This window comes from Puma concolor, chromosome B2 (assembly GCF_028749965.1).
Source record: "Puma concolor isolate L17-30 chromosome B2, mPumCon1.1.hap2, whole genome shotgun sequence".
NCBI classification, from domain to species: domain Eukaryota; kingdom Metazoa; phylum Chordata; class Mammalia; order Carnivora; family Felidae; genus Puma; species Puma concolor.
In genome coordinates, this window is record NC_141671.1 from 23,056,118 (window position 1) to 23,080,911 (window position 24,794).

At 46.9% G+C, this 24,794-nt stretch overlaps 1 protein-coding gene and 1 long non-coding RNA gene across 4 annotated transcripts in view; one reads left to right on the forward strand and one right to left on the reverse strand.

The window, feature by feature from the left end:
- The window catches only part of FARS2 (phenylalanyl-tRNA synthetase 2, mitochondrial), a 626,558-nt gene that overhangs the window by 19,200 nt on the left and 582,564 nt on the right, over positions 1-24,794 (reverse strand). The window contains exons 9-10 of one of the 3 annotated variants that reach the window (XR_015251092.1): positions 23,994-24,363; positions 21,217-21,331 (exon numbers count right to left, since the gene is read on the reverse strand). The exons of 1 other annotated variant lie outside the window; for it this stretch is intronic. Coding sequence is in view for 1 of the 2 variants with exons in the window: in XM_086706391.1 (XP_086562517.1) it covers positions 24,360-24,363 (4 nt within the window). In the remaining variant the exon portion in view is untranslated. Of the gene's footprint in view, positions 1-21,216; positions 21,332-22,802; positions 24,364-24,794 lie in introns of those variants that run through there. One more of the 3 variants, XM_086706391.1, reaches the window with a different exon arrangement.
- On the forward strand, positions 15,946-17,745 carry LOC147580792 (uncharacterized). The gene is made up of 2 exons (XR_015251090.1): positions 15,946-16,068; positions 17,327-17,745. It is a non-coding gene; the product is annotated as an uncharacterized LOC147580792 (long non-coding RNA).

The window sequence follows — 24,794 nt, forward strand, 5'->3', positions numbered from 1 at the left end:
TCAGTGGTTCCAGAGACATTGTTCTAAAATCCTAATTTGATCATGGCACTCCCCTACTTATCAGCTTCCATCACTCACCAGCATTGCACACTCTAGAGTCCAAGCCTCTTAGCAGACTCTGAAAACTTGCATGATCTCCATAGATGGACAAATTGGGCTTGCCTCCAAAGTCCTCCCATCTAGGTTAAATAAGTGCCACTGAGAGGGTTCATTTTATGTGTCACCTTGGTCAGACATACTAGTTGGATTGGGCTGCCATGTAAGATACCACAGGCTGGGTGGCTTAAACAGCAGAAAAGTATTTCCTTGTGGTTGTGGAGGCTGGAAGTCCAAGATCAAGGTGCCAGAAGGATTGGCTTCTCCCAAGGCCTCTCTCCTTGGCTAACAGACGGCCACCTTCTCACTGTGTCCTCATATACCCCTGCTTTTTTTTTCTCTGTGTGTCCTAATCTCCTCTTTTCATAAGGACATCAGTCATACTGGATAAAAGCCCACCCTAACAGGCTCAGTTTAACTTCAACACCTCATCAAGGATCCTATCATCAAATACAGTCATATTCTAAGGTACAGGAGGTTAGGACTTCAACATATGGATTTGGAAGGGACATCATTCAGCCCATAACAGCGATAGTATCCAGTTTGGGGGTCAAACACCAGTTTAGATGTTGCTGTGAAGGTATTTTTTAGATGTGATTAAAATTTAAATCAATGGTCTTTAAGTAAAGCAGGTAACGCTCCATAACATGGGTTGGCCTCATCCAATCAGTTGAAGGCCTTGAGAGAAAAGACTGAGGTCCCCTGAGGAAAAGAGCATTCTGCCTCCAGGCTGCCTTTGGCTTAGAGCCAATCATATCAATTCTTCCCCAGCTCTGGGATTTCAGACTTTCCAGCCCCAATAATTGTGTGGGACAATTCCTTAAAGCAAATCTCTCTTGGGGCACCTGGGTGACTCAGTTGGTTAAGCATCCAACTTCGGCACAGGTCATGATCTCACAGTCAGTGAGTTTGAGCCCTGCATCAGGCTTTGTGCTGACAATTCAGAGCCTGGAGACTGCTTCGGATTCTGTGTCTCCCCCTCTGTCTAGCCCTCCCTGGCTTGTTCTCTGTCTGTCTCTCTCTCTCTCAAAAATAAACAAACATTAAAAAAATTTTTTTAAACAAATCTCTCTTGATATATGTACACATATCTTTTTGGTTCTATTTCTCTAAAGAACCCTGACCAGCCCTAACCACATACCCCAAAAGATACCTGAAAACACATAAAAATGTAAATACAGAGGTAGGCAGTCAAGGGTTGGTATGGTGTTTCCAAAATCACCAGGGGCCCAGGCTACTTCCATCTTGATACTTAGTGTGCTATCTCATGGTCCTATCTGGCTGCTTGAGCTCCAGATATCACGTCTCTATTCCAGCCAGCAGGAGAAAGGAAGGGACATAAAAGAGAACACCTCTTCCTTTCAGAGATACGTTCTGTAAATTGAACATGAACATCTCGTTAGCCAGAATTTGGTCACATCTAGTTGCAAGGAAACTGGGAATGTAGTCTTTATTCCAGAATATGTGTGCCCAGCTAAAATCAGAAGGTTTTATATAATCATAGAAAGGAGGGGTGGATATGGCATTGCACCACAATACATTTGCTACAAGTACCAGCTTAAGTGGGTGCCAATAGGAATGAATTATTTAGAAATTAAGAGATTAACGTGGGCAGGGGCAGGCAGAGAGAGCTCTATGATGGAAAGGGGACCTAGGCTACTTTTGAAGGAAGGGTTAATTCTCTCAAGCAGGAGAACATCCCCTCAAGCTTGTCCCAGGGTGCGCATAAACACTACTGTGAGCAGCATGACACTGGGGGGGGGGGGGGGGGGGGGAGGGGGAAGGGGGGGGAGGGGGGCCGGGCTGCTCAGCCCAGGATCGGCAGAGTGTGAGGCCAGTGCTGGAAGGCAGGCTCACTCTGCAACAGGCTGGCAGGCAGCAGCTGCCAGCCGAGGATGGACAGGCTGACGGCTAATGGGACCCACGGCCAAGGGCATGGCGACCCTTCCAGCACTGATTCAGTCTTCAGAGACCAGGGGTCGGGGGGGGGGGGGGGGGGGGGGGGAGGCCGGGGAGTGAGGGAGGGGCCGTGGGATTGCTTCCATCTCCTCAGGGCAAGCCAGCCAATGGGCGGCCTCGCTGATGTTGTAATGCTCCAGCTCGGCATTTCATTGGCCAGCTCTCTTTCTGGGCTCAAACTATTTTTTCATTCCCCCCACCCCTACCCCACCCCCCCCACCCCCGAAGTCGCAACTAGGCATAAACAAGATACAGAGGAGCAGCGCTGAGCCCAGATGGGTGGAAGAACACGCCCCTCAAGTGCTGTGTCATCTGTGAGGACAGAAACTGTGACAAGCCCCCAAGCCCCTCACAGGCCTTGGGGAGGCTGGGCTCTCCCACCCAGGCACAGGAGAGATTTCTCCCCCCTGATATTTATTTTTGTTTTCACAGTTTTACAATTCATGTTTCTTACTGTACGGTCGCTCAGGGCTTTTAACACAACAAAGGACTCCGTGAAGCTTCAATAGGGATAAGCCTGTGAGTAGCATTTCCTAAACCTGGTTGATCTCGGAGTCTTTTACTCGCAGACCATATTCCACTGGACACGCTCTAGAAGATGCTCCGCTAGCGAGTAAGTCACTCCAGAAATCCCAGCTCTTCAGGAAGTCATCCTCCCAGGGCCCCTCCCTGGGCTGGGTTATCAGGCCTCCACACCCACCTTGGGATCTGCCCTTGCCAGGCTCTGCTTAGTTGGAGGCTTGTGGCTTAATAGTCATGAGCAGCAGCCCAGGGTCACTCGTGGCCCCAAGTTGGGGTGGGAGGTGGAGGTGAGAAGTCTGGTGCTGGGAGAGCCTTACTCTCCTTCCTATGTCCCCCTTTGCACCCACCTGTGGATGCCAGGCGGCCAGCAATGACTGGGGCCCTTCTCAACACCAGCATCCTTGAGTGCTAGAGATGGATTCTGCACTCAGGGTGCTCCCTGGGAGGACCCAAGGCAGAGAACTAAGCAAGTCACTGCAATACCGTGTGCTGGGTGCAAGACTGGAAGTCATACCACATATGGTCATGGCTCTGAGGAAGGGAGTGATCGCTCTATTTTGGAGGGGACAGTGGGACGGGGCACCAGGGAGAAAGGGGATATAAGAGGCTAAAGACAGAAGTCAGTGCTTGAGGTGGTCAAATGAAACCTCTACGCAGTTTAGGGTCCTCCAAAGTGTTCGCATCCCAGGAAACCAGGCCTGAGAACCAGACTTATGGGACAAGGGCTAAGCTCACCAGTGCACTCCAAGTTAAAAGCAGGCCTAGTGCCTGTGCAGAGGGTCAATGAGCCTGGGCTGGTGTGTGCTCTGGCCAAGCCCATGCCTGGTTTTCCTACTGCAGCTCCCAGATTGTGTCTGATACCAGAGAGGGAACTTCAGTCAGGTGATAGCCACGTGGTCAGAGGCGAGCAAGCCTCTTCATCCCAAGCGGGGTTAAGCACGTTGTATGGCGGTGGGGCAGAGGCATGGGAGTTGCTGGTGCACTGAGGCTCGGAGCTAAAGTGGTAAGAAGAGGCTGAGGACAAGATGGAGCAGAGGCAAGGTAAAAGTTGAAGAGCGGGAGGAAAAAGATGGCAGCTTGATGTAGTGCTGGTGCCCCGGGGATTAGGAGCTTTGCATTCTGGCTCCAGCTCACCTTCTTCCTGCCTGTGTGACCTTGGGCCAGGCATCTCTGATCTGGGCTAGTTCACTTTTCTATAAAAGGAAGTTGGGAGAGTAGCGATGATCCTTAAAGCCCCCTCCTTCTCAAGTGTAATAACATCTTCCTTTCTGGAAGGTCCCTTACCAACTGCAGGTGTTACCACTGTAAACAGGAACGGGTAGACAGGTGCGGGTGGCACAGTGATCCTCATGAGGGTGGGGTGAGGCTGCTAGCACCCTGGGCTGACTCAGAACGGTGCAGCACACAGCCCTCTGCGCCCCCCCCCCCCACCATCTCTCTGCTTTCTACCTGCTGAGCCCCCCAGGACACTGCAGCTCATGTAATAGTCTCCTCCAGTTCCCATAATGGTCCTGCAGCAGCTCCTGCAGGCTCAGCCTCTCTCTGCTGGCAGAAGGCTGTGAGTTCAGAGGGAAAATGAGCTCCTGGCTCTTGGGAAGGTGAAATCGGGCTCCAGAGTCAACCCAGGACAGTGGTAGAGCCACAGTTTCCCCTGGACACAAGGCCTGTGCAGGGCCCATACAGCGGAACTCTCACTCATTCCTCCACCCTGCAGAATCTAAATAGAAAGAGAAGGATCAGCCTTTGCTCCTCATTTGATATGGTACCCTTTCTTGCAGTTGTTTCCAAACCATGTTTACCTCAGAGTCCTGTCTGTAAATGCAATCTAACATGAAAGTGTAAACAACAAGTATTCAATAATTATTCCTTGAAATAAATGTGTATCGGGTGCAGTGTTGAGAACTTGCTACACACTGATGGTCCAAATAGACCTTCTCCCTGCCTTCAGAGTGTGTGGTTTAGTGAGTGAGACCACACATAAACAAATATTTTATGGACACTTATGATCAATGCAATGAAGGAAAAGAAAGCGGGGATGTGTTTAGGTTGATTTGTCAGGATGGATTTCCTGGGAAGGGATGCTCCTGCCTCTAACGAGGACCTGGTCAGTGTGAAAGCTGAGGACAGGGCCAGGCAGAGCCTTCAGTGACTGACAACACCCAGAAATAATGAGCAACCCCCACATGCAGATGGGACAGTGAGACGCCCCTGCCTGGTGGGAGGTGCTGACCTTCTCCACAGCGCAAGCCAAGCCAACGGCTCCCACCTGTGCCCCCAGTGGCCTGCCAAACATCAAGTCATAGGTTAATAAAATGTACAAATACAGAGATTTTCACACAATCGATACACATGAAGCATTTGAAGGTGACCAGCCCCATAAAAAAAAGCATCAACAAATTCAACAAAACAAAGAGCTTACAACTGGGGAAACTGAGTTACTAGCGTATCAGAACAGAAAGTTTTAGATCCATGTATTTAATATCTTCAGAGAGATAAGGGAAGATGTATATATCACATATATCAAGAGAAAAGATGGGTATGACTCAAGAGCCTAGCAATTATGAAGAGAACTAATGAGAGATCTTAGAAATGAAAAATATAATTATGCAAAAATTATTCCGACTGTAGTGTGGAGAATGAATACAAGGAGGCAAGACAGATAGAATCCAGTAAGGGATGACAGTGGCTTTGGCCAGGATGGGGGCAGAGCAGAAAGAGAAGAGTAGATGTATTCAAAATATATTTTAATGAGGATTCTGCAAGACTTTCTAACTTGCTAAGGGTTTGAATGTGAGGATGAAGGAGAGAGGGCACTCAGGGATGATTTCTAGAACAAACACAGAACTGCTTCCTGCATAGACCAGGGAAGCCCCTTTACCCTGTGTGCATCAAAATGAGTTAGTTGTACAACCCATTGTACAATCTCCAAACTGCACCTTTTGAGGTTTTCTCTTCTCCTTGCTCTTGACCCAGAGGGCTTGAAAAGAAGAGGAGAGAGCTGAGTCCATCACTGAATGTGGCCATTATGTTTGTCATCCCTGGTGCCTCAGGGAGGGTCATGGCTGTGAGGGGAGAGAAATGTGACCATTGCAGATTGGGTGCCCTTGAAAGCAGGCCCTGAGATGGAGTTTTTCTTGCAGAATGTTAAGGAGTCAACAATGAAGGAGTGGGGGGCAGGGGGAAGAAGGATCAAGCAGAGAAAGAAGTAGAACCAAACCTGATGACAGCCTTGGTCAACCCCATGGGGGATGGAATGACCAGACTGTTATGCACTTTCATTCTTCAGTCATTAGATTTGGGTAGCACTCCCCATTGCCGGAATAGCAAGTCCTTATTGAAGGGTGGCACATTATAAAGATCAGCACAGTGATTGAAGTCACAGAAGCCCCCCAAGTGGCTTGAGGTGCGGCCTTGTGTATATCTTACTGTTCCTTGTACTTACCTGGTCTGAGGTCATTACTAAACATATCTCCATATTGTGGGGAAATCATAAGTTCAGAGGCGAGGGAAGGCCTAATCAAAGCCAAGAACATCATTCATTGGGGTAAAAGAGAAAGGAGTGGCTTTAAAAATGGTCAATATGGAGCTGAAATCATCTCACTTATGGCAAACTGTATAACCCTAAGCACAAATCTTGGGACGTTCATACCCTGAGATCCAGAGTCTACAAGTTCACAATATAATACCTTATTGAGAAAGCAAGTCTAAGTCAATTGATAGAGACCCTCTCTGCTGATTCAAATTCTGTTTTCACATGACCTGGCTGGCAGTGGGCTGAGACTCATCTCTCAGAACACTTGGAAGCCCTAAATGTGGACTGATGAACTGCAATATAGAACATCTTTGAGTCCCTACATCATTCAGGGATTCTATATTCTACTAAAGTCTGCTTATGTGATATTTGGGATTGTGAATGTAAAAACTGAGGCAGGAGGCAAATGATAATGTATCCAAATATGCTCTGTGCTATTTGGTTCAATGGGGCCTGGGATTTTTGAAATTCTGAAATAAAGTGGTTTACTGGGCAGTGTTCCATGGAGGGGAATAAGGAAGCAGGATAGGGAGAAGGAAGCCAAGCAAAATGCAAAGCCAACAAAGCCCCATGCTTGAAAGGTGACTGCCTCATCCCACACAGGAGGTCTGTGGACCATGAGCCCCTCCACTCACTTGTCAGAGGGATGGACATTGGCTGGCAATTCCCATTCTCCATGTGCTCAGGCAAAGCACCTTCCAGAAGTAGCCCTCTGACAAAGAATGGAGTCTAGATATTGGGAGAAAAAGCAAACTGGGAACTGAGGGGCATGGAAGTAGGAAGGGAACCTGAGGATACAGAGCGGAATGGACACTACAATTGCCAGGAAGAAGTTCCAAGGTTATGGAGTCAGCACCACTGTGTCCAAGACCATGCTGCCTATTGTGGAGAAGACAGAAGTCCCCAGACTCCACGGCTCTCATCAGTAACAGATGTCTGTTCCCTCAACATTTCAAACCAGGCTTAAGTTTCCTCACTGTTCAGATATGGCTTCCTGGGATGATGGCAGTGAGCATCAGTGAATGTTAGGGGTCATAGTTGCATCTGGAAAATGACTGGCTTTTCAATGCACTGTATTCATAATGATCATAGCAACAAATACAACAATAATGTGGCTGAGACTATGCTCACCACACCTATTTTCTCTTCCTGGAATACAGCAAATCTTTCTATTCAAGCACCCTTGGGTCTAGGTAGATTGGGTCTAGTACCCTTGGATTTATTCTCAATAATGTCATTGCTTCCAGGTCAAGGCAGTAAAAGCAGGCATGAATTTCCTTCAGAAACCTTAAAGTCCACATGCTGGAGATAGTGATTCCACAAAATAAAAGGGCAGCATTCTTGAGTCCCTGGGTCACAGGAGAGCCACCTGACCACAATTATCCACACTGGACCCTGTGTTAGTGGGAAATAAACTTTTGCTAAGCCATGAAGATCTTCAAGCTGTGAGCTGTTAGCTTGCTCTGTTACATTTAACGGCAATAACCACAGAAACAACAACCTGTCATGTAGTATCATGATTTTCCTTTTGTAGGTGAGGAAATTGAGGATCAAAATGGTTAAAAGGCTAGCAATGGCAGAGGTGGAACTCAAAGTTTATCTTTAATCCCAGTCTGTGTTCACTGTCATGTAAAGCCTAGTGTGACTATGTTTGATGCTTTCCCACATGTCAGCTTTGATGGAACAGAGAGGAGAATATAGAAACCTGGGGTCTCTTGGGTGGGATATGGAATGGGGAGGTAGGACACAGAAAATAAAGGCTCTCCACATCAGAAGCCAAGCTTTAGGCACTCTGCAATTTTGCTAAGGGCTTCCCCACCTGCTCACATATGGTCTTCCCTTAATATCCTCACTGTAATGAAGTTGTTTCTTCACTACAGTATGCTCATTTGTCTTGTGTGATTCTAATGACTACTTGCTACTGAAGAGAAGAAATGAGGTGATTTAAGTGTCCAACCTTAAATTCTCAAGGCTGTGCCCCTCAACTCCAAGCAGAAGCAGAGAACCTCTTGTATCATGTAGACATCTTGCTTGCTTTCTGTTCTGCCACTTACCCATTACCTTAATAAATCTGATTTTCCAAGTTACCATATCCTTTGGGGAAGTCTAAGCCATTCCTCTAGCCAGGAGTGAGAGTTCATGGCCTAAGTTAACTATGTATGATGGAGTGATTTCCTTGTCAGATTATTGGCTTAGGCATGGGCATGGGTCAATGGACCTAAGCAGAAAGTCTGCTGATGAGGTTTCTGGGAAGGCCCTCCTTTAAAAAAAAAAAAAAAAAAAAAAAAAGATAAAAATGTTTGCTTTTCTGTCTTGGGGCTTGGGTGTGTATGTTGTTCCTGAAACCAAAACAGTCATCATGGGTCCATTATGAGAATAGTCTATGAGGATAAGCCAAAGATTTAGGATGGCAGAGTAGTAAGACAGAAATAACCTGAGTCTTTAAGACATTGGTGAACTTGTGAATTAACCAAAACTGGAATTTCTGCCCCTCTGGACTTATTATGTGAGATAATAAACTGCTTAATTGTTCACATCATGATGAATTAGGGTTTCTATTACTTGCAACCGAAAGCATCCCAATGGATTCAACTGATAAATGTTGCCATATGCTCTAGGAGGGAGAGCACAAGAAGAGCTTAGTGGCTCCCACAATGCTTAGTGGCTCAGTTGGCTTTCTTGATAGAATCTTAGCTTCCACCCATGCCCTGTGCTCTGACTTAGAATAAATCCTTCCACATTTCACTTACTCATGACTCCGCTCATCTTAGCCCCACTGCCCTTCAGAGGGAGCATCCCCTGAATTACTGCACAACAAATCCTCAAGTTTCCACCCAGTTTCCCAGCTGCCCATTCTCATTGCTGCAAGCAGGAGAAAGATGTTGAACACCACGAGTCCTGGCAATTCTTTGTAAAAGATGGTGACTGTTTTCTTGGGTTTCCATAGGTGAGTAATAGGAAGGAAAAGAAGCTCATTTTTTCTAACATTAGTTAATTCACATAAGGTCACATTTTACATCATTTTAATTAACTTTCATTGAGTTCATGTTCAAAATGGGAAAAAAATATGTTCATTAAAATAAGTCATGAGGACCTTAGGTATAACAGTATGGGGTATTTAAACAGGTTAGAAAATTGGAAATCTTTTCCTTCTGCTCTGATGCATGGTGGGGTTTTGTGAATTCCTAACTTCTCTCTAACATATCACCTTTGCAGAATTCAGGAAGAAATAGACTTGAAGGTTTTAACTCTTTCAGGAAGGCTTTTCTGAGATTTCTCACCCCTGCTTGTTCCCTTCCTCAACCACTGGCTAAGCCCCCTGTCCCATTAACACTTTGCAAACCTCTGTCTCACAACTACTACGTTATTTGACATTAATCATTTAATATTTTATTTCCTCCACAACATTGTGAGGTTCTTGAGGGCAAGACCTTGTGTTATTTCTTTATCTTTTAGCAAGATGGTTGGCATACAATAGGTGCTCAGTATAAGTTTATTGAATGAATGAAAGCCAGGAAAATTTTTCCTGGGTCTCATTTTAATTTAAGAAAGGACAAGTATGTATAGCACTGTGCAAAATGAAAATTAAAAGGCGAAGTCCTTTAATAGTAGTATTGAAGGCCTGAAGAATGTGCTGTCTATGTCAGAGTGGCTGGTGGAACACAGCTGGCAGCTGGGCTGGTCTCTGAAATGTGGGCTTAGGACAAGTGTGGGTCCATGTGCCTCACACACCTGGGAATACAGTAACAGAGTCTTAAAGCATACCCAGTGACAATCTGCACTAATCTGGAGGGTAGGAGCTGCCTGAGGTGCATTTGTTCTATGTTTTGGCTTTTGGGATTGTCTCCAAATGAAGCACAAGCATTTTTCTTAGCTGAACTGACACTGATTCTCCAGATACCTGTCCATCTAACTCATAAGGCCTCCATGACTCATTTTCCATTTCTCAACAAGCCCCTGTCAGATGGAGTTTCATCCCACAAGTCCTTGCTGAGCCTGGCAATGTGCCCAATTACATAGCAAGTCCAATTGCAGGACTACAGGTTCTCCTTGGTGCCCCATTTGTCCTTCCCCATTGTCCCCAGCAGCCACTTCATTCACTGTCCTCATTCCCCTCCCCCTGTGGAATGACCTGCCATCCCCACTTGGTCAACAAGTATGAAATTGGCTGGAAAAAAAGGCAACAGTCTTCTTATTTTTCAAGAGGTGCTTTGTAGCTGGGAAAGTTTGAGACTGAATTTCCCCATGCTCAGATTTACCTCCCTGTTGAAATTTGTAAGTAGTCTTACTTTTTCTTTTTCTTTTCTTTTTTAAGATTTTATTTTTAAGTAATCTCTATATCCAACGTGGGGCTTGAATTCACTACCACAAGATCAAGAGTCACATGCTTGGGACAGCTGGGTGGCTCAGTCAGTTAAGTGTTCGATTTCGGCTCAGGTCGCAGTCTCATGGTTCATGAATTTGAGCCTCACATTGGGCTCAGTGTGGAGCCTGCCTGGGATTCTCTGTTTCCCTCTCTCTGCCCCTCCCCTGCTCACACTTTCTTTTCTCTCAAAAATAGATAGATAAATAAATAAACAAACAGAAAAAAAAAGAGTCACATGCTCTACTGACTGAGCCAGGCAGCTGTCCCCTTGTGTGACTTACTTTTAAGAAACTCCAATATTTGGATTTCTAAATGTAGATTCAAACACTATTCACACCACAAAAGGATTTTCCCATCTTCAAAGGACTTGTCCTTAGACTCCTACAAATCAATAAGAATAAGTTAACCAAATAAAAAAATGAACAAAATGCTTGAACAAGCCTTTCCTTTCAAAGTTTATCCAAATGGCTGTTAACATAGAAAACTATGCTCAATTGCATTAATCAGGCAAATGCAAATTAAAATCAAATTAATACCAATAGACACCCACCAGAATGGCCAAACATTCTGGTAAATGAAAAACATAGAAAATAATAAGTGTTAGCAAGGGTGTGGAGGAACTAGATTCATATACACTGCTAGTGAAATTGGTACAACATGTTTAACAATATTTATAAAACTGAATATACACATAAGTCCTGACTCACAGATTCCACTCTCAGGTATGTGCCCAATGGAAATACACATATATACCCACCAACACACAGGTAGTAGAATGTGCTGATCAGCATCATTTGTTTTAGAATATGTCTGGTAATTATGCAAATGTTAATCAATGGTAGAATAGATATAAATAAACTGTGATATAGTCACACAACAGAATATTCTTCAGTGATGAGAACAGATAGGCACTACATGCAACAATGTGGATGAAATTGATGAACACAATGTTAAGCAAAAGATAGACACAAGAGTGTATCACTTTAAATAAAGTAAAACCTGGTAAAACTAAGCTATGTTCTTGGAAATCAGAATAGTGATTATCCTAAGGGGGTAAGAGATTGGAGGGAAGCATGGGGAGGGCCCTCTAAAGTTTTTATAATGTTTTATTTCTTGATCTGGATCCTGGTTACATAGATGTGTCCAGGTTGTGACATGTGCACTTTCCAGTGTGTGTATTAAACTTCAATTAAAAAAAGGTTTTTTAAGTATGATGAAATTTATAAATTTTTCATGCCACAATAGAACTTTCTAGAATTATATTTGCTATCCAGAATGAAACATACCACCAATGTTCAATTGGATTAAGTATTTTCCCTCCCTAGTGTCTTTACTAGCTTACTAATTCTGGAAGGCTAGGGAACTGAGTTAGGATTTAGGGACTAACTTCTACATGCATGGCATTGGATCATGTGTTTTTGGTATTCTCTAAATAGCCTATGTTCCTGCACTCCAATTGAGGCCCAGAGGACAGAGACCATTTTTCATTCTCTTTTGTCTCCCCACCCCATCTCTTCCTCAATGCCCAGCTGCCCTGAGGATTCTTCAGAGGACATAGTTTCAGGCTGGAGAGGATTCCTTACTTCTCTAACTCTGTCACAGAACAAGCTCTGAGATAGGATGCCTTTCTTTTATGAAGCAAGAATTTATTATGTACCTGTTATTACCTCAGTTTACCTTCACATTCTCAAACCTATGCCCATTTTATGGAGGAGAAAACTGGGAAGCATCACTCAAAAGGCAACATCCTTCAGAAGTGACAAGCTGGTCACAGGATTCAGTTGGCTCCATGACCACACCATACTGCCTGGTGTTTTCTAGAGAAGCCTCACTCTGCAGTTTTAGTTTCCAAAAGCAGCCACCTTCTTTCTGCAAGTAACAACCTGGGCTGGCTGGCCATCCCTGACCGGCTGTGAGTTTTGATGTCCCTTCATTCCGCCCCAGGGCCTGGAGACAATCATTCAGAACTCCCCTACTAGAGGCTCTGGTTCTTCGCAGGTCCCAATGGGGCCCAAGACAGGGTCACCCCACTCTGAGCCTGCCTATTCCTTCTCTGCAGGAGAGGAAGAAAAACCCCAGAATTTTGCTGGCTTCTCTGTGGCGGACATGGAAGCTGCTCCTGCCTGATCAGTACCTGGGCGAGTCTGCTCCAGGTGCACGGGCCCTGCAGATGCTGTCAGAGCTGCCCATTTATAGACAATGGCCGGGCGCCCAAATTTTCCCCAGGCAGCCTGACTGCACGCTTCACCTCCCAGCCCGGCTGTGTGGAACTCTCCATCTGTATTGATCACACTGGCTTACCACTGCAGACAGAAAGCCGCTCTGTAATCTGCTGGGCAAGGCACAGCGCTACCCGGCATGGCGATTACAACTCAGCTCAGGGAAATGAGCCTCTGGTCTTGAGCTCAGCCCAGCAGCCTTTTTTTCCTCAGTGGAATTTTCCCCAGGCTTGTTCGGCGCAGACTCAGGGATAGCAAATTGACCACTCCTCAGTGCTCTGGTGCTGCCATGGAAATCAGTAAAAGCAGCCTCAAGGGCAGGGTCTAAACCAGCACATCTTGATGGAGAGCATGCACACCCATTATCTCTGTGCTCAGGGTCCCCAAACTCCAATCTTTGGCCAACCTCCAATGACCATTTTCTGCACTTTATGCCTCCCTCACCCTTGGCAGAGAAATCGCTGCATGATCCCAGCAAGAGTGATGGAGTTGCAATGTGGCCAGGACTTTAGAGGCCATCCGGTGCTCCTCTTACCAGTGAGAAAACAAGCCTAGAGAAGTTAACTGACTTGCCCAAGGTCACACAGCCGTGCAGGTAGAAGTTGTATGAAAAGAATCCAGGCCTTCTGATTTGATGATCACCTCCCCCTCCCCCACAGCATTCTAGGCTGTTTTTCTTTCTTTGCTTAAGGGACTCCTCTAAGCCCTGCACAGTTTTGGGCTACAGATTCAGGAGAGCCTAGAGATGATCACTTTCCTTTGGGGAGGCCAGAGAGATTTGTGAGGGGACCCACCAGGAATGACAGTGCTAAAGGAGAGCACACCCCAGGGCCCAGGTGGCTCACAGAAAAGTAGGCAGAAGGTGAGCATTGTTTGGGCCACAGCAGGGAAGAGTGAGGGGAACACATGTGTGCACTAAGTCAGTGTCAGCTGCCCTCAAGCATCCGAATGTCCCAGGAGGGGCAGCAAATGCCTGCTTCCCCTGGCAATATTGACACCCGGACCAGTGACTGTCAGGTAATTCCTGTGCTCTGTTCACTGCATCAGTTGAAACCAAAATGCATCACCCTCCAGGAGGGTTGGCATGGAGGACATCTGAGGCAGTGAAGGCAGGCATCAGGTTGGTCACCTCCAGTATATTCAGAGATGATCAGAGGAGGGTCGCACAATGGCTGGATGTCCCCAGCCGGCAGCCTCTGCAATTCTCTCCTCTCTTCCCATCCCCAACTTTCTGTTCCCTGCTTTGGGCCAGTTTTCCCCCTCTCCCTCTCCACCCCATCTAGACTTTCCAGGCCTGTGTCCCACTTTCCGAAGGACCTGCTTATGAGGTAACTGGCTAGAGAATTGGGCCGATGCAGAAGGATGGCCGTGGTGGCTGGTGATTTTCACAGTTTGCCTATCCTTGGATAACTTCCCAAATCTACATCGATGTGCCAAGTCCGGGCCAGTCTCCATGCCTCCGTGGGCCTCTGTTTCCACATCTGAAGCTCTGGGTCTTTTTAAGCAAGAGCAACCATGCCTCCCATGAGGATGGTGCTATTACTTTTTTAAAAAATGTTCTTGTCTTAAAAAATGTTTGTGCTCTGAATTCAGACAGCACAGACCTGAGCTCCAGCTTTGCCCCATCTTCACAGCCTGCCCTCCAATCCTCAGTGTCCCCATCTGTATTATGGGGTTGATAAAGTCAACCACATGGTTTGTTTGAAGGACTGAGTGAAATGATGCATGGGAAGTGCTCAGCCCAGTGTTATCCCAATAAATGTAACATGTTCACATATCCTCATCATTTATGAAGCAGGTAGGGCATATTCTAGCATCAAAATGATAGATGCATAAATGGAACTCCAAGAAGTGACTCATCTAGAAGCAGAGGTTTCAGGGTCTGTGGACACCTCCCAATGCTACCTCCTCAGTATCTCTGTTTCTGATGAGCTATCCGCCACTCCTTGGAAGGTTTGGAAAATGCAGAGTGGGTTCTCATTGCTCACACAGTCCTGACTGCATGCAAGAATCCCAGAGTAAAATCTGTGTGTCTGACATTCCTCAGGGTTTGCCCTCATGATTAATTTTATAGATGAATAAATTAAGACCCAGAGATGTTGAGTGGCATACCTGGGGGTCACACAGCTTATTCTCCCCTCACTCCCACCTCCATCTCTGTGCCCGGAGATGCTGTCCCTTCTCCTGATTCAAGGTTCGATCTAGGTTGTCCTTACTTTGCCCATTCACAGATCCTGGAGAGGGAACTCAGGGGTCTTGTAGTCCAGGACCTTCTGGGCACAAGAAGGCCCTCCTGAGCAATGCCTGACCCAGCCCCCTCGCACCCTATCCCAAGTTGGTGGGATTCCAAGGTCACACTTTGCTCCTATCTTCCACGTAGCTGCAGTTGTCCAGTGGCTGTTCCTCTGCTCAGGCCAAAATGTGTCTGTCAACTCCACCCAGTAGGCCTGGGGTTAGGAAGAGGCCCCAGAGAGGGCCATAGCACAGCAGGTGAGACCAGGGACCCAGCTCATCCTGGGGGGCACACAGCCCAGTGAGCTACCACCAATCTGCAGGGACAATGAGCCCAAAAGTCACTTCTGCAGGGAGCAAAGCCTGACCTTCCCTCGTGGCTCCAGTGGGGCCAGAAGCACAGCCAGTTCCCCTCATCTGCCATCTGTGTCTGCTGTGCTGACTTCACTCTCAGGTTGCAAGGACAGTTGAGTAGATGCCATCAGAGAACACAACTCCTGAAGGAGCAGCGTCTGGGCGGGGATGGAGTTCACGTTCACAGGTGTTTGATGCTCATCCTTATTAAACCCAGTCCAGAGAACTTATTCCTGGCCAGCACATGTCCTGGCCTCAGAGGGGAGGAAGGCAAGTGGGCAGCAACCCTTGAGAGGGTTTTCCTCTTGGGATAATATTCAAGGCTGGATGAAGAGAGGGTGGTTGGCCCTGCCTTCCACAATGTTAGGGCTACTTAGGGGTCCAACTCCAGTTTTTAGGAAGGAAACACAAATATTTTCAGGCTTCAAGTGAAGCAAAGCATGTGCCTTGTCTCAGAGGAATCCAGTCACAACCTTCAAACAGGCTCACAGTGCTTCCCCCAGGACCCTCCCCAGCTCTTATCCCTCTCCACAGCCCCCCCCTCCAGGTTGGGCCTCACAGTCAGGAAGAGCTCAAAATTCCAAGCTGTTATTATGACCCCACAGGGGGCCTCTGACATCCCCGTGAGCCAACACTGTGCATGGGGAACAGGGCTATGACTGAAGCAACATTTGGGCCTAGAAACTCACTGCTGCTGGGCTCGGAAGCCCAGGGATCTGGCAGGTCTGAGCACAACAGCAGCTCAGGCCCGTCTGTGCGTCCTGAGCTGCCCTGTCCCTCAGCTCTCTGTAAGTGCTTGGGGATGGCAGGGAAAGTTGGGCCCTAGTGGGGAGTCCCTCCCAAACAGTGGGCACGATGAGGCCTCTGGGTGTGACCTGAGAGCCCATTTGACCACCAAGCATCCCGCAGCCCACTGTCCTCAGCTGTTTCAGCAGATCAGCTGTGCTCATTCCAGGTCTTTAAGTTTATCTCATTTTTTTTTTTTTTTTTTTTTTGGCTCCCTCTGAGAGGCAAATGTTCTAACAAAGATGTGAGATACTGGAACAAGGCATTAATTTCAATAGTCACTTAAAAGCAATTGCTTGGGAAATATCTCATTTTCCCATTAAATGCTGCACAGCCAAAACCTCAGGTGATTCTCTTCCCTTCCTCTCCCTGGCCCCTTCCACCTCCATGCACTAACCCCCCTTCCCCTCTGCCAACAGCTCACAACCAGCAGATCATTTCCCAGTCCTGTCCTAAAATTATATCCTGAGTACATAAATGATTCCATTTGGCTAATAAGCAACCTCTAGACAGCAAATGCCTGACAGGTGACTTACCCTAAAGAAATCATCCTGGAGGGGCTTCCTCCCAAGGTGGGTGTCTTCTTAGGAGCACAGAGCAGGTGGCTAATCATGTTAGCAGCTTTGTGAACACTCCATTCTTGGTGCAGGGGGACTGGCAGGCACACAGGGGCCTGGAGAGGGGGCAGCCTGCCCTCTGAGGTCTCTCCTTGCTAATGAGACATGGATGATGTAAAGAATGCATTTCCAGGTCTTCCCTGGCCTTCCACTAGACAAAAGTCTGAAGAGGGGTGTCTTTCAAGACCTGTCTCAGGGGAAGCTGTGATCCAGGTGGGGCTGAGCCTGACAGACGTAGTGGATGATTTGAAAAATTGATTGTGGTCTTTCACTGCAAAACCGGGAGAGAAGTCCTGGCTGCCTCCCTTCCTCCCCATCTGAAGGCCCTGGGGCCTGACTGAGACAGAGCTAGAGGCTGGAAAAGGAGAGTCTTGGCCTGTCCCCCATTTTCCCAGTCTCCCCATGCCCCTGACCCCCAACCCCCTCCTTGTCTTCCAACTACAGGCTCTTCTCTCTGGTTCCATTACTGCAGGGCCCCACTCTAAGATGCCATCTAATGTAATCTCTCTCTAAGGGATACCCACAAAACACACCTGCCCCCTCTTTCACAGAGATTCTGATTATTATTATTATTAAAAATAAGAGTTGACTATATGTGACAGACTTCCGCAGGCTCAATTCCAACTGTCAATTTCATTGACAGTTTACAGAAGAACTGAGGCCCAGAGAAGCTCAGTCATGTCCCTTGAAGTCACACTGCTGTGTTCTGAGGATTTGAGCCCAGATTCTCTTGGTTCTGGGGTCTGAATACATGATTGCATGGCAGCACTCTCCATCTAGCCTGCAAGACTCAAGGAAATTCATCTCCAGTGAGGGAGTTTCGAGTCCCGGCAGTGAGGAGCTCTCTGGAGCAGGGTACTGACCCCATAGACTTCATATGGCTTCACAGCTGCTGGCACCTGCAGCCTCTCCTCCCTGAGTAAGAGAGGAGCATGGAAAACAGTATGGCAGGTCCTCAAAAAATTCAAAATAGAGCTACCATGAGATTCATCAATCCCACTTCTAGGTATGTATCAAGGGAAACAAAATCAAGTTCTCAAAGAGATATCTGCACCTCCCTGTTCATTGCAGCATTATTTAATGACAGCCAACATATGGGAACAACCCAAGTGCCCTTCAAGAGATGAATGGATAAAGAAAATGTGGTCTATACGTACAATGGAACATAATCTTTAAAAAAAAGGAAATCCTACCCTTTGCGAAAACATAGAAGAACCTGGAGGACATTGTACTAAGTGAAGTAAGACAGACACAGAAAGAGAAATACTGCATGATACTTTAATGTATGTGGAATCTAAAATAGTCAAACTCATAGGAGCAGAGAGTAGAATGGTGGTTGCCAGGGGCTGGGGGATGGGGGCACATGGGAAGATATTGGTCATAGCCAAATACAAAATTACAGTTATACAGGAGGAGCTAGTTCTGGGGATTTAAAGTACAACATGGTGGGGTGCCTGGGTGGCATATTCAGTTAAGCATCCAACTCTTGATTTCAGCTCGGGTCATGATCTCATAGTTCATGGGATCGAGCCCCATGTCAGTCTCTGTACTGAGCATGGAGCCTGCTTGGGATTCTCTCTCTCTTCTCCTCTCCAGCTCTCTCTCACTCTCTCTCTCTCTCTCTCAAAATAAATAAATAAATAAATATTTTTAAAAAATAAAGTACAACATGGTGACTCTGGTTAAGAATATATATTATACTTGAAATTTGCTAAGAGGGTAGATCTTAAGGGTAGATCTTTTCTCACCAAAAGAAAAAAAGGAAGAAGGAAAATGGTAATTAATCAAGGTGATAGATAGGTTAATTAGTTTGACTGAGGTGCTCCTTTCACAATGTATGCGTATATGAAAACATCAAACTGGGGGCGCCTGGGTGGCTCAGTTGGCTCAGGTCATGATCTCACAGCTCGTGAGTTTGAGCCCTACATCAGGGTCTGCACTGGCAGCTCAGAGCCTGGAGCCTGCTTTGGGTTCTGTCTCTCTCTCTCTCTTTCTGCCCCTCCTCTGCTTATGTTCTCTCTTTAAAAAATAAACTTAAAAAAAGAAAGAAAACTTCAAACAGTATACCTTGAATATATACAATTTTTATCAATTATACCTTAATAAATGTGGGGTGAAAGGAGAGACAGACCAGGAGCCACCAGCTCTGCATACAATTATGAGTCTCATCTTACTGATTCCCACCTTAGGGAGAGAAGCTGAGGCTCAGAGAGGCTGAATCAAATGATAAGGTCACATAGATTTAAGGTCTCTTCTCTTCTCTAGGCAATGGGCTTTAAGGCTGTCGTTCTCTTCTTCCCTGTAATTTGATGGCTCTGAGTTGCCCTTCTTGGGCTTTGGTGCAGCTGAGCTCTTGCATCAGCCTGCATATACATGTGCACTTAGAGACGTGAATGCTGTAATTTCCTTGTTCACGCACAGTCTATCCCAGGGCTGGGGGGTGAGACGGCAAGAGAAGGGGTCTTGAGGGTCAAGACCATGTGGGAAGGCTGGGCCACTGAACCCAGAGTGTGGCTCAAGTCAGCCAGCCCGGCTCCTGAAGCCACACACACATAGGAAGGTGTTATCCCATTTCAGGAGCTGCCCTGACGCCACAGGAGGCCACGCAGCTGTTGGAGGCTGCTCTGGTCTGTCTGGGGTCAGTCTAGCCAAGGTCTGGTCTTTCCTTCAGAGCAGAAAATCAAAGCACATTGAAGAAAACCCTGAGAAGGCTATCGTTTTCCAAACTTGAGTGCCTGGGGTGGAATTCTGGTCCGATGTTTGGAGGACTGACTTTTGTGAAGTAATGTGTCTGGGACAAGTGATGGTTCCTTCTCTTCCTACTGTCTGGTCTGCTCCTGCCAGACTCACCAGCAGAGTGGAGAGAAAGAGCGATTGAGTTCTATGATCTAAGGGATCCCATGTGCCCCAAGGCAGCCATAGAGCCACACCATTTGGAGAGCCCAGTTTTATGCTTTCCACAGCCTCCTGCTGTTGGTGCTTGAGGAGGATGACAAAGCAGCAGCAGCTCAGCCAGTCCAGGCCCAGGAAGCGTGGGGCGAGGTTCTCGGTGTAGGAGTGCGATCATAGGCTTGGACAACAGAGAGACCTGGTTCCATTGATATATTCCATGTAAACTTGGGCAAGTCTCAGCCTCTCCAAGCCTCAATTTCTTCACCCGTGCATTGGGGACAAGAGTGTCAATTTTGCAGGGCTAGTGTGAAAATTAAATGAGAATCTTAATAGAAGCCTAGAAATGTCAGCATCATAATGATGGTAGTCTATTACTGCCTACAACTCACAATTTCTCAGCACTGACTGCAGACCAAGCTCTGTGCTAAGCATTCATATTAACTGTCCCAAATACCAATCAAAACCATGATGAGATGCCACCTCATGCCTATCAGAATGGCTAAAATTAACAACACAAGAAACAACAGGTGTTGACCGGACGCAGAGAAAGGGAAGCCCTTTTGCACTGTTGGTGGAAATGCAAACTGGTGGAGCCACTCTGAACAGTGTGGGGGTTCCTCAGAAAGTTAAGAATAGAACTACCCTATGACCCAGCAATTGCACTACTAGATATTTACCCAAAGGATACAAAAAGTGGCAGATGCACCCCAATGTTTATAGCAGCATTATCAACAATAACCAAGCTATGGAGAGAACCCAAATGTCCATCAACTGATGAATGGATAAAGAAGATGTGGAATACATATACAATGGTATATTACTCAGCCATCAAAAAGAGTGTAAATTTTGTCATTTGCAATGATGTGGATGGAGCTAGAATGTATTATGCTAAACGAAATCAATCAATCAGAGAAAGACAAACACCATATGATTTCACTCATATGTGGAATTTAAGAAACAAAACAGATGAACATATGGGAAGAGGGACAAAAAGAGGAGAGAAGGAAACAAACCATAAAAGTCCTTTAATAATAGAGAACAAATTGAGGGTTGGTGGAGGGAGGTGGGCAGGGGATGGGCTAGTTGGGTGTTAAGTACGAAGGAAGTCACTTGTTACGCTGAGCACCAGGTGTAAGTGGTGAATTACACACACTGAATTCCACTCCTGAAACCAATATTTCACTGTACGTTAACTAACTAGAATTTACATTAAAAAATTGAAAAAAAAATATTAACTGTCCCACATAGTCATCCTAAAAATCAAATGAGGTATGTATTATTACTATCCCCATTTTGTAGATGGGAAGACTAAGACTCCAAAAGGCTAAGTGGGCTTTCCAGAATCACTGCACATGTGTATGCAGACAGTAAGTCATAAGAAGCCAAAGTCATTGGATATCTACCTTTCTCTCCCGCCATTATCACACAATCACTTAAGTGGTGGTTGTTCCTTTAACTGAATGAGCGCACCTGCTGTTTCCAAGTCTGTGGACCTTCCCACATCCATACCACACAGAGTTCTTCAGTTATGCCCTGAAATAGGACATGCATTGTTTTTTATTTTCAAAATGAAGAAAGCGAGGCATTGCAGAGTTAAGTTACACACAGCTAGCAAGTGGCAGAGAGTAGAAGAAAACCAGCATTTATGAGCACTTACTCTATGCCAAGCGCTGTGATTATTTCAAGCTTCTGTTGTCGCCGATCTGCAGGGACGCTTTGGGGGATGTTGGAATTTCCTTGACTTCTCATAACTACCCTGTGAAGAAAGTCTGATTGTTTATTTTCTTATGTTACAGACAAGGAAACTGAGGTCCAGAGCATTTAATTAGACTCCAAAGCTTGTTAACAAGGAAGGAGAGGGTTCCTTTCTGCTTTTTAGGGAATGTGTAGACAACCCCGATTCCCACCTGAGGACGAGATGGAGATGAGTTCTGTTCATCCCATGTACTCCTGCCCACCCCCCAAATCCCACAGATCAGTTAGGGAAGGCTTTTGAGGCCCTGGCTTCCCAACAGAGTGAAGACATGGGTCAGAAAGGGCCGCTGCTTTTGTGGGTGGCCAGGGGGACCGAAATGCTGTGCTCCCCACTCCTGGATGCTTCCCCATCTCCTCCTCCCTATGTCCCCAGTAAACCCCGGGAGGACTGGAATGCTAGCAAGTATGGGAAACAGCCAGAAGCCATACATCCAGCCTCTGGTGATGCAAGGGTATCCTGCACTCCGGTTGTAGTGGAAGTCATCTTTCCTAGACAGCCAGGCACAGCGCCACTGAAAAGATTGGTGTTGAGCAGTGTCTAGAAGGATCCTGAGGAACAGACAGACATAACTGCAGGTGAAAGCTGAGGCCTATGGCAAGCCATCCTCTCTGGCCCCTGAGAGACCCGGGGGGTGGGCCCTTGTCATTATCTCCAACATTAGACCCCATCTTTTTGTTCGCTTCCAATATTGGTAACATAATTTGGGGCATACATCCAATATGGGAATGTTTATTGATTTGCAAATTCTATTAATGTGCCACTGAGCTAGTGAAGGCATCCCAAAGCAGACACCAATATTGATATTACAAGGGGATAATAAGAAACCCTAATTAGAATTTCTGATGCTTTCTCCCTGCACGTATGACAAGTCCCCCATGGTGTGGCCCCTCTGGCCTGGGAGCCACTGCTTTTAGACCTTGGTAGAGAGCCGGCTGGGGCCCTGGCAGGGCTTGGGCTTCAGGAGGCTGTTTAGTGAGGGCTTTGGAAGCACAGGCTTTGGAGGGAGTGGGTTTGGAGCCCATCTCTGCCTCTGAGGAGACATATGGCCTAGGAATTGACCTTCCTCCTTGAAGCCTCTGTTTCCTCACTGCTGAATGAGGCAGACAACCCTGTTGTGCAGAGTTGATAAGGTGACAACCATGGGGCCTAGCACTGGGGAGGTACTGAAGTGGCCTGGGTACCTGGATATCAGTCCCAAGGATGAGGTCTAAGTTAGGAGGGACTGATGGCACAGGAGAGAAGTCCAAGGACCAAGGACCCACTCTGCTCTTGAGCTCATCCCCTCCCCTAAGCTGGGTGGGCCTCCACGGGGAAGCCACACCAGTGTCACTCCAGGTAGAACTCCATTAACAGAAATGCACACATTCATAAGTTCGGTTTAATCCTTCTTCTGGCATCTTCCCAGTTTTGTTCGCAAAAGCTTGCACGTCCCTTTGGCAACTTAGAAAGCAGAGTAAAACCAGAAAAAGAATTCTGGAGAAGTAGAAATTTATTTTTGACCTGGAACAGCTTCATGATATGAGACCAACACTCTCTCCGAGTCAAGGCAGAGACTTGACCCCCACCCACTCCGCTGCCCCAGGCCATTTATTTAGCAGGACCCACATCATTGTCAGGAGACTCCTGAATGAGCTGGGGGCCCTATCATTAGTAGGATGTGTGAAGCCACTGACCATGCCCCGGGGTAGCTCCTGTGGCCTGGGACAGGGTGTTCCAGGGGATAGCAGTCCAGGGCCAGTCCATCCCAATATGGCTCCCCCTGAAAGAACCACTTTCACACTGCTGCCAAATTAAACTTACATTTGGGCAGGGGAGGGAAGTGGTGGGTAAAGGTGGAACATGGGGAGAACTGGCCACAGGCAGAGGGGGCAGCTGCTCTGCCTTCCCTGGGAACCACAGCCCTGTCTCTCATACATCCTACCCCGGAGCACTCACATCCGAGCTTTATGAGTGGGTATTAGATTCCACTGCGGCTGCGGTGGGCATGTTGATGGAGAGTTCAGCTGGGCTGCAAGGACACATCCCTGGTGCAGTCCTGGATCACAAACACTGTGGCTGAGGGGGGGGGGGGTGGTGGCGGGGAGGACAGGGTGACCTGGATACATCCTCCCTAATAACCCCACACTCTTTACTAGTTACCTTCAGTGTCTTTTGCCCTTCCATCCCCTTCAAAGTGAAGATACTCACAATACCTATCACCATCCTTAGCGCAAAGTTGCATAATCTTTCACTTTCCCTGAGCCCTGGCCTGCCAGTCTCTGCTGCAGCCACTGTGAGGACAGGACGAATTCATTTGCAAAGGACAAGCACAAGCCTCTGGTGGGAAACAAATGCAATGTACCACAGTAAATGGGAGCAGCTTAAAAAAAAAAAAGGACAAAATCCATTGGGGACCCTGTTGCCATAGGAACTGGTGTTACAGCTTGCTTCCGATAATTAATGGAGGGTTTTGCTGTTACAGTATTCTTGAAACTTCGCTCTCCCCTGTGCTGCACTGCAGAATGCAGCATCGCCTCCCCATTCATAAATATTTCATTACCACCGGCTGCTGCGTTTCATCATGGAGGATAACACTTGGCCTAATCCACCCCTCGCCAAACTCCTGTTGTCCTGTCAGAGAAGCAGAGCTTTTTCCCCTCTTCCTTCTGCAGCTTCCATTTACCTGGTGTGAAGCTTTCTTCATTCCCCAACCTCAAAGGGCGGCTTCACTGGTTTTGCTTTCAGATCCTGACATCTATCCCCCGTGCCTCATCTTCGTTTCCTAGAGGTCGGGTTGGCCTCCGCCTGAGGCATCTGTCCAGCTCAGGGCCCTGCTGCCTCTCTGTGTCCCCTTGGATGGTGGCCTGGGAGGACGCTGGGCTTTCCATCCTGGTTTTGCAAGGTGCTGGCTCAGCTTCAGGTCTCTCATGGTTCAGTGGAGACATGGCCTGACCCGCAGGGTCAGAGAGGGAGGAAGTGAGCCTGTGCTGCCCTGGGATGTGCTCACATGGTGGTTGCTGGTGCTGGTTTGTTCTCAGATTTCCTGTGTTTATCTAGATGAAATCATATCCACGTTATTTTATTTTATTTTATTTTATTTTATTTTATTTTATTTTATTTTATTTTATTTTTTTAAATGTTTTATTCACTTATTTTGAGAGAGAAAGAATGCAAGCAGGGGAGGGGCAGAGAGGGAGAGAGAGAAAGAACCCCAAGCAGGCTTCGCGCTGGAACTCACAAACCATGAGATAAATGACCTGAGCAGAAACCAAGAGTCAGACGCTTAACTGACTGAGCCACCCAGGTGCTCCTTTTCTTTTATTTTAAAAGAAGGGCTTGTTCCTCCTGGCTGCCAGGGCTGCCTGGCTCCTGGCTGCCAGCTGCTTCTGGAACCACGTGTGGACTCTGTGGCGAGAGCTGGCTCTGGCGAGGGCCCTTCACTGGAACTTGAGGGAAAGGACATTGAGTTATAAAAGGAGCTGTC